At 43.1% G+C, this 17,042-nt stretch overlaps 2 protein-coding genes across 2 annotated transcripts; both read right to left on the reverse strand.

Moving 5' to 3' along the window:
• Positions 1-5,993: 5,993 nt before the first annotated feature.
• On the reverse strand, positions 5,994-8,494 carry LOC113569428 (complement C1q-like protein 2). Its single transcript, XM_035536534.1, has 3 exons — positions 8,254-8,494; positions 7,390-7,542; positions 5,994-6,601 (listed from the first exon to the last, which is right to left on the reverse strand). The coding sequence occupies exons 1-3, from the start codon at positions 8,396-8,398 to the stop codon at positions 6,312-6,314; spliced, it is 588 nt and encodes a 195-aa protein (XP_035392427.1). The 5' UTR covers positions 8,399-8,494; the 3' UTR covers positions 5,994-6,311.
• Positions 8,495-9,597: 1,103 nt separating this feature from the next.
• LOC118243007 (complement C1q-like protein 2) lies at positions 9,598-12,003 on the reverse strand. The gene is made up of 3 exons (XM_035536533.1): positions 11,790-12,003; positions 10,914-11,066; positions 9,598-10,205 (listed from the first exon to the last, which is right to left on the reverse strand). Exons 1-3 carry the CDS (start codon positions 11,932-11,934, stop codon positions 9,916-9,918), a joined length of 588 nt encoding a protein of 195 aa, XP_035392426.1. The 5' UTR covers positions 11,935-12,003; the 3' UTR covers positions 9,598-9,915.
• Positions 12,004-17,042: the final 5,039 nt, after the last annotated feature.

Below are 17,042 nucleotides of genomic sequence, written 5' to 3' on the forward strand. Positions count from 1 at the left end.
AATACCATATAATATCTCAGCTATTACCGTTATTCTGCTGTTATTAGGGTAGAATAGCCTGCAATTATTATTGTCAGTGTGGTGTTTTAAAATGACCCTTCAGTTAGAAAATTATTTCTTCTGAAAAGAGGCAGCGCATTAAAGAAACGCTGAAAATCGCAGTTTAGTGTGGCCAATAGACCAGTAAGTGAGACCCCATTCTTCTACGAGTTATATAAATGCAGTCAGAACAGGAGTGAGACAGCAGAGTATGAAAAGGACAGATTCTCTGTGTGTGTGTGTGTGTGTGTGTGTGTTCGTTCTATAGTGCTAATGCTAAGGGTCCCTTTGTGTGCTTTGTGTGCATGTAAGTAATTGACCATGTGCTGGTATGTGTGTGTGTGTGTGCGCGCGCGTGTGTGTGTGCGTGTGTGTGTGTATGTGTGTGTGTGTGCGTGCGTGTGTGTGTGCGTGTGTGTGTGTGTGTGTGTGTGTGCGTGTATGTGTGTGTGTGTGTGTGTGTGTGTGTGCGTGCGTGTGTGTGTGTGTGTGTGCGTGCGTGTGTGTGTGTATGTGTTCTATAATGCTGATGGTAAGGCTCTGTGTGTGTGCCCCTCAGGCTTCAACAGGCACAGTAACTCAAAGCAAGCGATTGACTCCCATTTCTGTGACCCAGGTCGTCCTTCAGCCGGGGGGCTGGGTGACGTGCCCCCTCTTAACGTGACCTGGGTGGTACTTCAGCCAGGGGGCTGGGTGACGTGCCCCCTCTTAACGTGACCCGGGTGGTACTTCAGCCGGGGGGCTGGGTAACGTGCCCCCTCTTATGGCTGTCACTCTTCTTCCACATTTCCTTCCAACGATTCTGCACCCCTATGCCGCATCCTTCCACATCGTTTAAGGACCTCTCTGCTTAAACCGCCGCACTGCTTGATCTTTCTATAGTTCTTTTAGCAGCGTATAAATAGGCCGGAAGCATTCTACAGGTGAGCTAACAAAACCTCTGACGTTCTGCTCCGGCCTTCTGGTCCACCTCTCTGGCAAAGCACGCGTGTCCCGTCACCAGGCATCTACCTGTGGCTGTCAGCAACAGCGGCGAGATGTCCCCTCCAAACACCCTCCCTCTGTGCCTCTCCCCCATCGCTCGCCTTCATCTGTGACTGACATTTAGCATTTGAAGCCCTGTCCTCAACTCTTCTGCCATTCCATGCCAGACAAAATCACAAACGGTGACTTTTCTCCACAGCGTCGGACCACGCGTGTGGGCGTGTGGATGCGCTCCGCACCGTGACACATTCCAAAGTGAGTGGTGTGCCAGCGCCCGTGCGTGTGTGAGTGTGTGGGAGGGTTTATGCGTTTTCTTCTTTTCGGAGGGAGGCACGTCTGGTTTTGGATGTCTCTGCCGTACTTCTTCTGCTGCTCTCTCGCTCCTTCTATCACTTATCCTGTCAGCCACTTCAGTTTCAGGGAAGGCGGTGTAAAGAAAGCCGTCCGCGCCGTCCAGAGCTGGAGAGGAGACCTCATCCTCTGTAGTATCCATCAGCGGCGCGACCCAGTTCTCGACCCTGCTGGCACCGTGCAGTGCGGCTACCGGCTGCCACCGCTCAAGGTCGCTGGGTCGGAGCCCTTTCGGGGGCACCAGGACACGGTTGGTGTTAACTTGCGCATTTTTGGGTTTGGTTTTAGGAAGTAAAAGCTGACACATTCAGTACACTAATGAAGGCAATTTGCACCAGCTATGAAAAATGTCACACGTCATCCAGTATACAACCACATCAGGGGTTAGATGAATACTAATCATCGCTCGCTGAGCCGACAGAGCAGTACAGCACGGGGTGACTAAGGACGTTATGGCCATTACTTGAATGTTTACAAAGAGTGTGACCAAAACTGCTTCCTGGGGGGGGGGGTTGGTTTGGGGACGATGGCAAGAAAGTGCCGATAAACTGTGTTGGCAACTGCTAATCATGGCCGTATAACGAGGTATCTTCTTCATGCCGTGTATGTACAATTTTAGACAAATTTGCTCTGAAAAAACAGCATATAGATGTCTTGTTGAGAGACCTCTTTTCCTTTGGCGACACGGGACGACTTACTAATGCATGCCATCTCACAGACAGGCTGGCACTGTGCGGAGTAATTTAAGGTGCATTCAAGTCTTCTGTTGCCTGGTATAAATTGGCATCTATTTTTCTGGCATCTGGCCTTTCAGAAATATCATTACTTTGATCTTTTTAAGGGTCGGAGCTTGTTACTGCCTCTACCCCCAGCGTCTCGCTGTTCCTCCGGCGTAACACATTCTGCCCAGCCCAGCATCAGCTGCCCCGCCCCGGTCCCCAGCACCTGCTAGTGAACAAACCGTGCTTGTCAATAGGTAGCATTACAGAGCTGACCACGCCCCTGACCCGTAGGCCTGGTGATGCTTCCCAGCGGAAGAGCGATACAGAGAGACAGAGACAGAAAGACAAAGAAGTAATGGGAGTCCTGTTTATGTCCACACTTATCAACAGTGTGTGTGTGTGTGTGTGTGTGTGTGTGTGCACAAGTGTGTGTGTGTGTGCATGTGCATGAGTGTTTGTGTGTGTGTGTTTGTGTGTGTGCGCGCATGTGTGTGTGTGTGTGTGAGTGTGTGTGTGTGTGTGAGTGTGTGTGTGTGCGCGAGTGTGTGTGTGTGTGTGTGTGTGCACGCGTGTGTGTGTGTGCGCACGTGTGTGTGTGCGCGCGCAAGTGTGTGTGTGTGTGTGCGTGTGCGTGAGTGTGTGTGTGAGTGTGTGTGTGTGTGTGCACGTGTGTGTGTGCGCACGTGTGTAGCCATTACAACACACACACACACACACACACACACACACCTGAGTCTCTGAGGCCATATTACACTGAACATGACACATGCACACACACACACACACACACACGCTGGACATACCCAGAAGTGGGCAGACCCTGACCTCAGTTGCATGTACATTAATTGCCTTTCCCAGGTCTGCCACCTCTGTCACTGACAGATTAGGATGAGACTCCCACCAGGACATGCCAGCATGATCCCTTTTATTAAATATGTACTGATAAATAAACAACGTTTAGGCTAAACCTGTTCTAAATGTGTCTGTGACCTGTTTTTAGACTGTCTTAAGCTTCTGGCGCGTCTTATGGGCTAGGGGCTGTGATTTTATTGGCTAGCTGCTAAAAAAAAGTTTTCATTTTTAGCAATCTGTTCATTACAATACTAATATAATGATGGCCCTCTCACTACTATATTAAAGAACGATGTCATGTGGCCCACCGCCCCCCTCTGACAGTAGTGCATTTATAGTCCGAACGCTGGCCTCATTCAGGGGCGCGCTCATTATTTCATGTGGTTTCGTGCAAAAATCACCAACGTCTGATAACTACAATTAATGCAGCGAACATGGGGTTCGAGTGCAGATGACATTGTTAGTAGGAGCGGCCCCTTTCCAGAATGTTCCCTCTGAAAGGGTCTTTGGGAGGGAAACAGAGCTGTCACTTTGGGGCAAAGTAGATTATGCAACACAAGGATTAGCCAGATCAGAGAGGTCAAATTTGCATTAAAGTACTAGTTGTTCAGGGACAATATTGCAGCGTCAGCTTGGATTAGAGAAAGACAGGCAGTAGGGGAGGGCGCGGTGAGAACTCCCAGGATGCCGTGCGCCTGCCCGCACCCTGTAATTAGGCTAAAATACGTTTTTTAATTGTGTTGTAGGATACCTGGATTTGTTTATATTTGGCTTATTAAGTTGTATCTTTTTCGAGTTTAATTAGTGTGTTAGAATGTTTCACCATCGTGCTGTATGTGTTTTGTGTTGTATGCGTTTCTTGTGTGTTTTGTGTTGTACATGTTTGGTGTTCTGTGTTGTTTTGTTTTGTGTGTGTTGTATCTTTTGTGTTGTATGAGTTTAGTGTTGTATGTGTTTCATGTTGTATGAATTTCGTGTTGTATGTGTTTTGTGTTGTATGTTTTGTCTTGTATGTGTTTTGTGTTGTATGTGTTTCATGTTGTATGTTTCATGTTGTATGAATTTAGTGTTGTATGTGTTTCACGTTGCATGTTTCGTGTTGTGTTTCATGTGTGTTTAGTGTTGTATGTGTTTCGTGTTGTATGTTTCATGTTGTATGTGTTTTGTGTTGTGTGTTTCATTGTATGAGTTTAGTATTGTATGTTTCATGTTGTATGAGTTTAGTGTTGTGTGTTTCGTGTTGTATGAATTTCGTGTTGTATGCATTTCGTGTTGTATGTGTTTTGTGTTGTATCTGTTTCCTGTTGTGTGTTTTATATTGTATGGGTTTCGTGTTGTATTTGTTTTGTATGTGTTTTGTGTTGTATGTTTCATGTTGTATGAGTTTAGTGTTGTATGTGTTTCGTGTTATAGTTGTTTAATGAACAGTATGTTTGTTTTGCATTGAAAATGGATTTTTCTGGCTCTGTGCTTCTATTCGTCTGTGATGACAAGTGTTCCCTTCTCCTTTGCCAAGGTTTAAGTCACCCTATATTTTAAAAAAAAAATAATAATTTTTTGCCATTTTTTAAAAAAGAAATGTGGAGATATGAACATCTCATTTACTATCATCCATGTGACATGAAGGATGCAAAAGTCAAGGCACGCCGTTGCTGGCCTCCCTCAGACCAACGCCGCTAGCTAGCAACAGCGAAGCTAACACTCGTGCACGAGCTAGGTCGCTGGCTCGCTATCGGCCAGCGGACTCGGCCGTTAGCGTCCGTTACGTGGCATGTCATGACGCGTCAGCCTGCACTGTCCTGATTGGTCGGATGCGAAACACGAGGCGCCCCGATTTCTGTTTTGTAATGACTCTCTTTGGAACTTCCACTGCTAGCAATGTATTATTTAAGCTAAAAAAAAAAAAGGTTCAATAATACAGCCTTCAAATGAGGTTTTTTGGTTGACTTTAAGACAAAGTGTACTGTCCGGATTCGAGGTACTGTTTGACAAGCACCATATAAGCGAGGTGTGAGAGGCACGGCTAAGGTGGACCGTGGACATCGGGAGTCGGGGACGGCAATAGTACATTTTCAGCCCAACTGAAGCGCACGGCTCTCCCTCGTCACTCTCTCTTCAGCAGACTTTCTTCTTGCTCGGACACTTTTCTCTTTCCCGCCAGATGGCTGACCCATCTGCTCTCTCCTTTCTTAACTCTAATCTCCACGTCTTCCGCCGCTCTACGGCCGGTAGAGAGGAGACCCAAGCCTCCTGCTGTTCAGAACTGAGCCTCGCCTCTCCAAATAACCTGGCATTTTGCACCGAGGCACGGTCACGTCAAGCGCAGCGCGCATGGCGGAGTGGACGTCTTCTTTACCTCCGCTCCTCATGGTTTCGTCTCCTTCTCTGTGGACTGGGGTGTCAGAAAACCAGGAACACAGAGTAGGAACCAGGAACAACACACATATGTGCCATCTTTTCTTTCTGCCGTTCATGTAACGTTTAGAGCTCTGCTCCTCGCAGCACGTCAGGTGCCGTTCTGCACTCTGACGTGTCTCTCTCTCTCTCTCTCTCTCTCTCTCTCCATCACGGCTGTTGAAAAAGCTGACTGTCTGAACGCCATTTCCAGCGCCTAGTCCCCTAGCATGATGAAGCAGAAGTGTGTAAGGTCAGGTAAGGTCACACTGACTTAGGCGTGTGTGTGTGTGTGTGTGTGTGTGTGTGTGTGTGTGTGTGTGTGTGTGTCAGAGGGTGGGGGATGGGTGTGTGTGTGTGTATTTGTGGGTCGGTTTACCTCCATCTGTAGGAAGCCCCACTAAGGACAGTAGGTCTCTTTTTAAAGGAGACCTCTCCAAACGAGCTCACAGAGATAACACCCATCACTCAAAGAAAGGGAAAACATTAATAACTAATCCTCTTTTTCTGCAGCGCCCTGCAGGTTTATTCTTTGTAGTAGGAAGAGTGAACTAGCACCTGAACCGGTAATATTTATAAGCATGACAGACATGTTTAGCTTTGCCAGAATATAAGTGCATGTTGGAACATGTCAGACGTGAGAAGAACACGGACCCTCTCGTGTAACCTCACGTGGTTTGTCCGTAAAATACTGCCAATGGATACGTTTTGCTGAAAAATCTTGTGATCACACACCTGGTTTTTGTGTGTGATTTTTAAATGCTGTATTAACACAACCAAGACAATTGAATTGAAAGTATTTATAATTGATGGATATTAACTAAAGGACCAATATGCGGATGGTAAATGCATATTTATTGTCATGCAACATTTAAATGCACTGTGTTTCTTTGTTTATTGAATGTTATATGTTTCTGTGTATTTGTCTTATTAGAAGCACATGGAGATTGCGTGAGAGGCAGTGTGAGCTCAGAGCTGATAGAGTAGAAATCCACTGAAGGTGTGTATGTTCGTTGTGGTACTGCTAGACACTCGAAAACCTTTGGGCAGGTTCATGTACACCTTGTCGCCCTGTTCCAGGATCAGTGCTGCTGAGTTACTGGCATAATCCTCGTTATCGCCCCTATCCTGGGTCTCCCAAATCAGTAAGATTTCCTCATTGTTCCTGTACAAACTCACACCGATGTCAGCTTCAGACACCCAGCTGTATGTGGTGAAAGTAAAAAAATAAACTCCCTTGACTGGGGCAGTGAAGATCCCTGGAAACACATCACACACACACCAAAGACCACCATCAAAAATGATTATACTAATATAACTATAGGCAGATTACGTGATATCTTAACACCGTAATATATGTTCTGACCATGAGAACACTATACTTTGCTGTTTACAAATTTGAAGTATGTGTTCATCAACCGTTACATCAAACTTGCAATATTTGAAAGTTACATTTAAAGTGAAAGAGAGGACAAAACTTTATTTACAAACGCTCAGTTTCTCTGGAAACTTTGTGTATATTTCTACAATTTTGAATTTGAATTTGTAATGAGCGGCCCGAGTGCCGAAGGGCAAAGAGCAGGACATGCAGACTCTCCCTTGACTTTGTGGGACATTTAATAACATTTAACCAGGCACTCTCAGAGAACAAAACAGTGAACGTAAACACATCTGAACAGTACAACACAAAGTGAACATTTAACACAGACTGTCTACACAACGATGACGTCTGACTTACATACGCACGCTACCTTAACAACGACCAACATCCTGCACTCTTTGACGAGGGTTCATATACATAGACAAGATGAGGTGCAGGCGTGGCCACAAACACAGATCCTCCCACTGCACATGGCGGGCCAAACCACGTGTGTTCCGTAAAAGAATTTTGAATTAATTATATATCTTGGGTGCATAATTATTGGGCAAATATATATATATATTTGCCCAATAATTATGCACCCAAGATATATATACACATACACACACACACACACACACATACATACATATATACAATTCTACACAGAGTATTGGTGAAGATTACCTGTTTGTGTGTTGTAGGCATTGCCGATGTTGGTTATGGCATGTTTGTGAACGAGGACAGAGGCGACATCGTAGGGTCCTGTTATTCCAATGTTATAGCCCTTAATCGAAGAAGGCCGATGCACCACAGAGAACACCACTTTCCTGCCTCCACCTCACAGTGCAAACACACAAGTGAATACACAAACATGTGCGCTTATATTTTAACCCATCCGACACACACACACACACACACTCAGTGGTATACATTCAAAGCTGGTCACAACATAAAATCAGAACCAGAGGGTGTCCTGACTTAGCCAGATGCTGGTGACACTCTGATCCCAGATGTTTGAGTAGCTCAGCCAGTCTGAGGGTTGAGGGTCAGGTTTGGATCTAGCCACAGAGCTCTGTGCACAAGTCTAACCCTGTTCTAATATGGGATTCTTCGATATTTATCTCTAATTAAATGGGGGTGAGGGGTCAATTTGGTAGAGAAGCAGTGTAAAAATGCTGACTTAACCTAAACAAATAAACTGACTGCACTTCACCTTCTGCCAGATTTATAAATTGAGCAGTCTTACCAAAAATATGAAGTTGGAGGAAATAAGATTATTATGTTTTACAGGATGAAGTTTGAACACGCTGCGTTTCTCCTCCCTGCTCCACCTCAGGGAGGGAGTGATATTTTACCTCGAGATTTACATTTTTACTGGCTTGACCTTCACACTATTAGAACTATTTTTTCCTGTGTAGATCCATATTTAGGCAAATCTGGATGACTGTACTCAGGGAAATATTTGGAGCAAGATTATTGTTAGCAACAGACTGTGTCCTGTCCACACGGTTATTAACCCTTCAAGACGCGAGCAGGAGTGAGCTTTACCTGTGCAGGATTTTTCCAGAGCAGTGATACGATCGCTTAATTTCAGGAGATATTCCGCCTGCTCGTCCGTGAGCTGAGAGTCCACCTTCAGCAGCAGTGCTGCCACCGCTAGCACCAACACCTTCATCTTCACAACCTTCATCATCGTCTTGGAGTGCGCAGTAGAGCTACAAGAGGCTTGGGCGCTCTTATACTGTCGGCGGACAACTGCACATCACACCCGTTTCGGTATTGTGACACAAAGTTCCTTTTCTCCCAAAGGGGGGAAACTCGAAATGCTACATCACTGGGTTGCACAAATCGCTTAATCACACCTAACTGCACCACACATGAGGAAGACATTAGATGACTGTCACGTTTCTCTGGAAGACAACACAGAACCTGCATTCTCAACAAGGAATGCATGCCCTGGCTGAGGTGTGAACAAGTCTGATTAATTGGTAAAAATAATAATAATTGAATAAATTAACAGAATAAATGAAAGCACAGGGCCTCCAGTTTTAAGATACGCCACTGAAGGTATAATGAACATTTTCAGTGTGTGTGTGTGTGTGGGGGGGGGGGGGGGTCATTTGCCTGGCACCAATGAGGACTTCAGTTTTTATTTCAAAAATAAACATTAATAAACAAATGTATTTTATTTGCCAGTGCAATTAAATTTAAGATGGGTTTATGTTTATGGTAACATGTTTTTGGCCCCGTGATAAAGTTCAAGAGTTTCAGGATTTATGATCATCTCTGTGGGATTGCTGAGAACCACTTTTTTTTTTTTTTTTTTTAATGATATGGACGTAAGAAGTTTCTGCACCAGTGTCACGATAGACAGACACGTTCTTCTCAGAAGATGGAAGGTTAAGAAGGTTTCTTCAGTCCAAGAGTGGGCTGCCGAGTGCCGGCGTTTGAAAAGGTGTCGTATCAACAGTTTGGAAAGTTGGGTGTATGTACGAGAACAGGAGGCAAATCTCTAACCTGCTTGGAGAGTTCCTGACATCGGTCATAGCCTGAGGGGGTTTACTGTTTTAATCTATGTGTGGAAAATATATGTACTTGCTTTGCAATTCCTTGTTTTCTGGCTGGTTTGTTTGTAGAGTTTTGTTTTATGGCATGTGACATATCATCACTGTTCAGTGAAAATGAGCTCACAGAGATAACACCCATCACTCAAAGAAAGGGAAAACATTAATAACTAATCCTCTTTTTCTGCAGCGCCCTGCAGGTTTATTCTTTGTAGTAGGAAGAGTGAACTAGCACCTGAACCGGTAATATTTATAAGCATGACAGACATGTTTAGCTTTGCCAGAATATAAGTGCATGTTGGAACATGTCAGACGTGAGAAGAACACGGACCCTCTCGTGTAACCTCACGTGGTTTGTCCGTAAAATACTGCCAATGGATACGTTTTGCTGAAAAATCTTGTGATCACACACCTGGTTTTTGTGTGTGATTTTTAAATGCTGTATTAACACAACCAAGACAATTGAATTGAAAGTATTTATAATTGATGGATATTAACTAAAGGACCAATATGCGGATGGTAAATGCATATTTATTGTCATGCAACATTTAAATGCACTGTGTTTCTTTGTTTATTGAATGTTATATGTTTCTGTGTATTTGTCTTATTGGAAGCACATGGAGATTGTGTGAGAGGCAGTGTGAGCTCAGAGCTGATAGAGCAGAAATCCACTAAAGGTGTGTAGGTTGCTTGTGATGCTGCTAGCCACTTGAAAACCTTTGGGCAGGTTCATGTACACCCTGTCGCCCTGTTCCAGGATCAGTGCTGCTGAGTTACTGGCATAATCCTCGTTATCGCCCCAATCCTGGGTCTCCCAAATCAGTAAGATTTCCTCATTGTTCCTGTACAAACTCACACCGATGTCAGCTCCAGACACCCAGCTGTATGTGGTGAAAGTAAAAAAATAAACTCCCTTGACTGGGGCAGTGAAGATCCCTGGAAACACATCACACACACACCAAAGACCACCATCAAAAATGATTATACTAATATAACTATAGGCAGATTACGTGATATCTTAACACCGTAATATATGTTCTGACCATGAGAACACTATACTTTGCTGTTTACAAATTTGAAGTATGTGTTCATCAACCGTTACATCAAACTTGCAATATTTGAAAGTTACATTTAAAGTGAAAGAGAGGACAAAACTTTATCTACAAACGCTCAGTTTCTCGGGAAAATCTTTGTACATTTATACAATTTTCTGCACACTATCAGTGTCACGGAACACTCCCCTTGCCACTGGTCACATGGTACGGCTGCCGCGTGCAGAGGGAATTCACAGTTAGTCTCGTTTGTAACCACACCTATGTTGCTTAGCACACACACCTGCACCTGGTTAGTCTCGCTATGTCTGCATGTATTTAAACCCCTGTTGGTGTTTGCATCATTGTCGGTCATTGTTCACGTTAGCCGTATTCCTATCCATGTTCACTGTTTATGTTATATGTGAGTGCCGCTGTCTTTTTCGTGGGTAATAAATGTCTGTCTCCAGCGAGGGAGTCTGTATGTCCTGCTCCTTGCCCTGCGGCACTCGGGCTGTTACAAATAGTTGACCAATAATTATGCACACATAGATATTCTCCTAATACACACACACACACACACAATTCTACACGGAGTATTGGTGAAGATTACCTGTTTGTGTGTTGTAGGCATTGCCGATGTTGGTTATGGCATGTTTGTGAACGAGGACAGAGGCGACATCGTAGGGTCCTGTTATTCCAACGTTATCGCCCTTAATCGAAGAAGGCCGATGCACCACAGAGAACACCACTTTCCTGCCTCCACCTCACAGTGCAAACACACAAGTGAATACACAAACGTGCGCTTATATTTTAATCCATCCGACACACACACACACACACACACACACACACACACTCAGTGGTATACATTCAAAGCTGGTCACAACATAAAATCAGAACCAGAGGGTGTCCTGACTTAGCCAGATGCTGGTGACACTCTGATCCCAGATGTTTGAGTAGCTCAGCCAGTCTGAGGGTTGAGGGTCAGGTTTGGATCTAGCCACAGAGCTCTGTGCACAAGTCTAACCCTGTTCTAATATGGGATTCTTCGATATTTATCTCTAATTAAATGGGGGTGAGGGGTCAATTTGGTAGAGAAGCAGTGTAAAAATGCTGACTTAACCTAAACAAATAAACTGACTGCACTTCACCTTCTGCCAGATTTATAAATTGAGCAGCCTTACCAAAAATATGAAGTTGGAGGAAATAAGATTATTATGTTTTACAGGATGAAGTTTGAACACGCTGCGTTTCTCCTCCCTGCTCCACCTCAGGGAGGGAGTGATATTTTACCTCGAGATTTACATTTTTACTGGCTTGACCTTCACACTATTAGAACTATTTTTTCCTGTGTAGATCCATATTTAGGCAAATCTGGATGACTGTACTCAGGGAAATATTTGGAGCAAGATTATTGTTAGCAACAGACTGTGTCCTGTCCACACGGTTATTAACCCTTCAAGACGCGAGCAGGAGTGAGCTTTACCTGTGCAGGATTTTTCCAGAGCATTGATACGATCATTTAATCTCAGGAGATATTCCGCCACGTCATCCGTGAGCTGAGAGTCCACCTTCAGCAGCAGTGCTGCCACCGCTAGCACCAACACCTTCATCTTCACAACCTTCATCATCGTCTTGGAGTGCGCAGTAGAGCTACAAGAGGCTTGGGCGCTCTTATACTGTCGGTGGACAACTGCAGGTCAGACCCGTTTCACCATCATGACACAGAGTTCCTTTTTCTCCCAAAGGGGGGAAACTCGAAATGCTACATCACTGGGTTGCGCAAATCGCTTAATCACACCTAACTGCACCACACCTGAAGAAGACATTAGATGACTGTCACGTGTCTCTGGAAGACAACACAGAACCTGCATTCTCAACAAGGAATGCATGCCCTGGCTGAGGTGTGAACAAGTCTGATTAATTGGTAAAAATAATAATAATTGAATAAATTAACAGAATAAATGAAAGCACAGGGCCTCCAGTTTTAAGATACGCCACTGAAGGTATAATGAACATTTTCAGTGTGTGTGTGTGTGGGGGGGGGGGGGGGGGGGGTCATTTGCCTGGCACCAATGAGGACTTCAGTTTTTATTTCAAAAATAAACATTAATAAACAAATGTATTTTATTTGCCAGTGCAATTAATTTTAAGATGGGTTTATGTTTATGGTAACATGTTTTTGGCCCCGTGATAAAGTTCAAGAGTTTCAGGATTTATGATCATCTCTGTGGGATTGCTGAGAACCACTTTTTTTTTTTTTTTTTTTAATGATATGGACGTAAGAAGTTTCTGCACCAGTGTCACGATAGACAGACACGTTCTTCTCAGAAGATGGAAGGTTAAGAAGGTTTCTTCAGTCCAAGAGTGGGCTGCCGAGTGCCGGCGTTTGAAAAGGTGTCGTATCAACAGTTTGGAAAGTTGGGTGTATGTACGAGAACAGGAGGCAAATCTCTAACCTGCTTGGAGAGTTCCTGACATCGGTCATAGCCTGAGGGGGTTTACTGTTTTAATCTATGTGTGGAAAATATATGTACTTGCTTTGCAATTCCTTGTTTTCTGGCTGGTTTGTTTGTAGAGTTTTGTTTTATGGCATGTGACATATCATCACTGTTCAGTGAAAATACATAGATCCAGAATCAGGTTCTTTTCACCAGTACTTGTCAGCTACAGGATCTTTCTTTAATATGATGGAATCTGCTGAATTACTGGAGTATAACACTGATAGGACACAGGTACACAGGCAATACTGACTACTAAACTGGAATAAATAGGGTATCGGGTAAACGCAAACATACTCAACATTAAAAATGTATAACATGTACATAGAAGCATTAGGAATATTTATACAAATACATGACTGTTAAAGGAATGTAGAAGTCAGCAGACTCGCTGTTAAAGTAGCCTATGCTAAGGAAATATACAGGGCTGGAAAACCATAGGAGCCGACCCGAAGATTTCAGCTCTGCCCGTATGCCGGCCATTCCATTCCATACTCTGCTAAATTTCAACCCATGTACACCTTGTCCATTGCCTAGACGCACGAGCGCTGTGGTTGAAAATCGGAGTTATACCACCAAATACTAATTTCTGAACCCTTTCCAAGTTAGTATAGTGCTGTTTGTAAATGAATAGGAACTTGTTTTCTTTGCATTATTTAAGGTCTGAAAACACTGCATTTCTGTTTGTTATTTTGACCAGTTATCATTTTCTGCACACAAATGCTCCAGGCTGACAATGTTTTTATTTGGAATTTGGGAGAAATATGAGTAGTTCCTGGAATTAAAATATATTCAAATACATAGTTAAACCAAAGAAACTGATCAATTTGCACTGGTCTCTTAGTTTTTCCAGAGATTTATCAAAGAGCTACAGGTATAAAAAAGAGTACAGCAGAAATAACATCTACAACTTGTCTGTCAGTGTCACAGAACCGGAGTTAGTTTGGGTTTGTTTAGTGATCAACAGACAAATAAAAAACATTTAAAATAAGTTTGGACCTGCTGTGCACCAGGAGCTGTGCCTGCCTCCATCACAGAGATCAGAGGGTCAGCTCTGAGTCGTGTGTGTGTGTGTGTGTTATAACCAGAACTTTTCCTAATCAGCTCCAGCACTGTACACAGCCATGCCACAACCAGCACTGACGATGCTTACAGCACAGATCCAGGTGCTCTTTTATAAATAGCTCCCATCACCTTGATTGGTTAGCTGCACTCTGGAGGGAAAGACACGGCTTTTCAAACGATTCTTCTCTTGCTTAACAACTCGGATGGAGCTGAATGTCAGGGGAACCTGGGCTTACTGGTCTGACAGCAGAAAAAGATAATAGCCTGGAGTTGGTTGCCTCCACATGAACTTTCCATTAGATAGGGCTCTGTTATTTTCCACATATTTTCACGGTGGCTCTCTCCACTGACTGAATTTATAATGGCCAAGTTTCAGCGACACAAATGTTGAGATGAACAGCCGATAATGTTAAACAGGAGGTGGTGGAGGTTTTAGGGGGTGTTAATATTTACACCTGTCTTTAGACATATATGTTGCGTTTTGATTATCATTGGGACGTTATGTTCATGTCTGAGGTAATGACTTTTATTCTGGAAACTTGAGAACGCTTGTGTAAATACTGTTAAAGAAAGGTTGGGGTTTTTTGTGTCTTAGATGAAGGTGTGAAAATTGTCATGCCACATGACTATAGTTATATTAGTTTTTGTTATATTAGCGTAATAGTTTTTCATAGTGTGTGTGTGTGTGTGTGTGTGTGTGTGTGTGTGTGTGTGTGTGCGTGCAATGTAATTGCAGGGTTTTTCATTGCTCATTAACATTTTTTAACCTGAACCACGTATAGCAACACTGATCCTGGAACAGGGTGACACGCTGTACACAAGTCTGTCGTGAGGCAGCATCACATCCAACATAGACACCTTCGCTGAACTTCTGCTCTATCAGCTCTGAGCTGCTGTCACTCACACAATCCCCACGTGTTTCCAATAAAGCAAATGCACAGAAACATATCAGAGAATTATTTTAAAATGACAGTAGATGACAATAGATATGCAATTACCATATTTTGGTCCAAAAATATTACCGTTGAAATGCCTCTGAATCTTGCATATGACAAAAGCTGTCCAATCTGTTCTTCTGTCCTTTATTTCACATGTATCATTTTATGAACACTGTTTTTAAAAGGGGTTTTACTCATATTATTGCAGAGTTAAACTTTACTTCCACAATTAGCTACAGAAATAATCACATCTGAGACAGAACCTTGGGTTTTCTGACTTGCCGCATGACAGCATGCACTTCTCAGACATCTGACAGCTACCTTCACTGATAATACAAACCGGCTTATGTTTATAAATATTATAGGGTCAATGAATTATTAATTGCACCATTCCTTCCACAAAGAATTTTGCATATCATAAAAGGAAACGATCTCTCCCAGTGCTCCAGCCTATCAAAGCAAGACATTGAAATCTCCCCCCCCCCCCCCCCCCCCCCCCCCCGCCCCCCTGCAGTTCAATGAAGCTTCTTTCCTTTCGTTGGGTAAATAACTGCTTGTATTTCAGATCTTGCAGAGCAAAGACTGGCTATAGTCACAGGAGTAAGTTCCACTATACAACACCTCAACAGCGTATCGCATTTTGGGCAAAATATATGTTTAAAAAAACAAGCTGTGTGGGGAAAGTCATCCTTACTCAGGCTTGTGCGAAGCGTTTAATTAACCTGATATGGGCAGGCCATTCAGTTTACTGTAATGAATGCAGTTTAGCCCTCCAAGGCTGCTATGCTTCACTTTTTTTTTAAAATTCACATTAGAGTAATAATACGGTATTGTACTGTATACACCGGTTTGTGGCATACTGTACTGCAAACCCAGTTGCAGAATGTGTTGTAATTAATTACAATATGCTGCATATACTTATGTCGTAAAGCTAGAGCTAACTAGGTGAAACTGTAGTTTTTAACTGCCGAACTTAAAACAAAAAACAAAAAAACTTCCATCTGTATGCTAAATGAGAAAAAGTGAAAAATAAAGTTTGAAATGAAGTGAGAAAACACTGTTTAGCATTATTTAAAAAGTGTTAGCAGAATTAACATATCCCGCTTTATGCTTGCCTAGTTCCCCATTAACGCGATGTTCTGCTGTCCCAAACTTTCATCTGTGAAACACACAGCGAAGCTCCTCACCCTTAGCCGGTTAGTCTGCTGTCAGATGCTGTTACAATCCTGCTGCTAAAGCCACCACAGAAGGAGACGGCTCCGTTTGCCCTTTGAAAGACAACGAGGAAGACTAAAGGAGCGCCGTTGTCCGGCTGGTCGAGAAGAGGGAAAACCGTGCGGCGGATATGCACCACAGAATGGACGACCCCTGCGAGCGATTTATTGTACAACGCTTCAGCCAAATGGTCGTAACATCCTGATAGATGTCGCTAGAATAGAAGCTCCGAAAAAAAGAATAGAAAACGTCTCTGCGGCTGTCCTGACCCCTACAAGGATCTCACACGGCCATGTTAAGGTCTGTAAGGGCGCTGTTTCTAAAGGCCGCCTGGCTCACACGCATCATAAAATCTATGAGGAAATCATGTAATATGTCTTCAAAGTACAAATATGCACCGCAGCGTTAAATGACCACTCAAATAAGTGAATGCAAAGCTTAAGATGGTATTTCTGTTTACTTTCATCTCATTCATGCCTATTTGTTTTCATAGAATTATCTTTGGGGGTATTTTAGATATTATTAATAAACTCTCAATAGAGTATCAGACAAATGATCATGAATGAAGGAGACTTTGGATAGAGTTCACATTTTTTACACCAAACAGTACTCATAAGTGGAACAGTTCAATAAAATGTCATCAAATTAAGCACTTTTTAAATGGAAAAAAAAGTTCAAGTTCATGTGAATTGTGTCTCTTTTAAAGTCCTTAAAATGTCTTCAGGTTAAAATTATAGACTGGCTATGGCCCTGCATGTCCCTCAAGAAGGACAAACATAAGAAGTGTGACCTGCATGGTCATTACATAATAGCTGGTTTTGAGAGAGCTGCACTTTCTCATTTACTACAAAAAAAAAAAACAATAATAATAATAATTATTATTATTATTATTATAAAAATAGTCAAATGCAAGTAAAGGACATGTTGTGAAATATTGTTCCAGTAGAGGATATATTGAGAAACACTGGTAATCTTTCTGAGGCAGACCACAACGCTTGCTTCAAAATATGTAGCAACATA

This window comes from Electrophorus electricus, chromosome 18, assembly GCF_013358815.1.
Source record: "Electrophorus electricus isolate fEleEle1 chromosome 18, fEleEle1.pri, whole genome shotgun sequence".
Lineage (NCBI taxonomy): Eukaryota > Metazoa > Chordata > Actinopteri > Gymnotiformes > Gymnotidae > Electrophorus > Electrophorus electricus.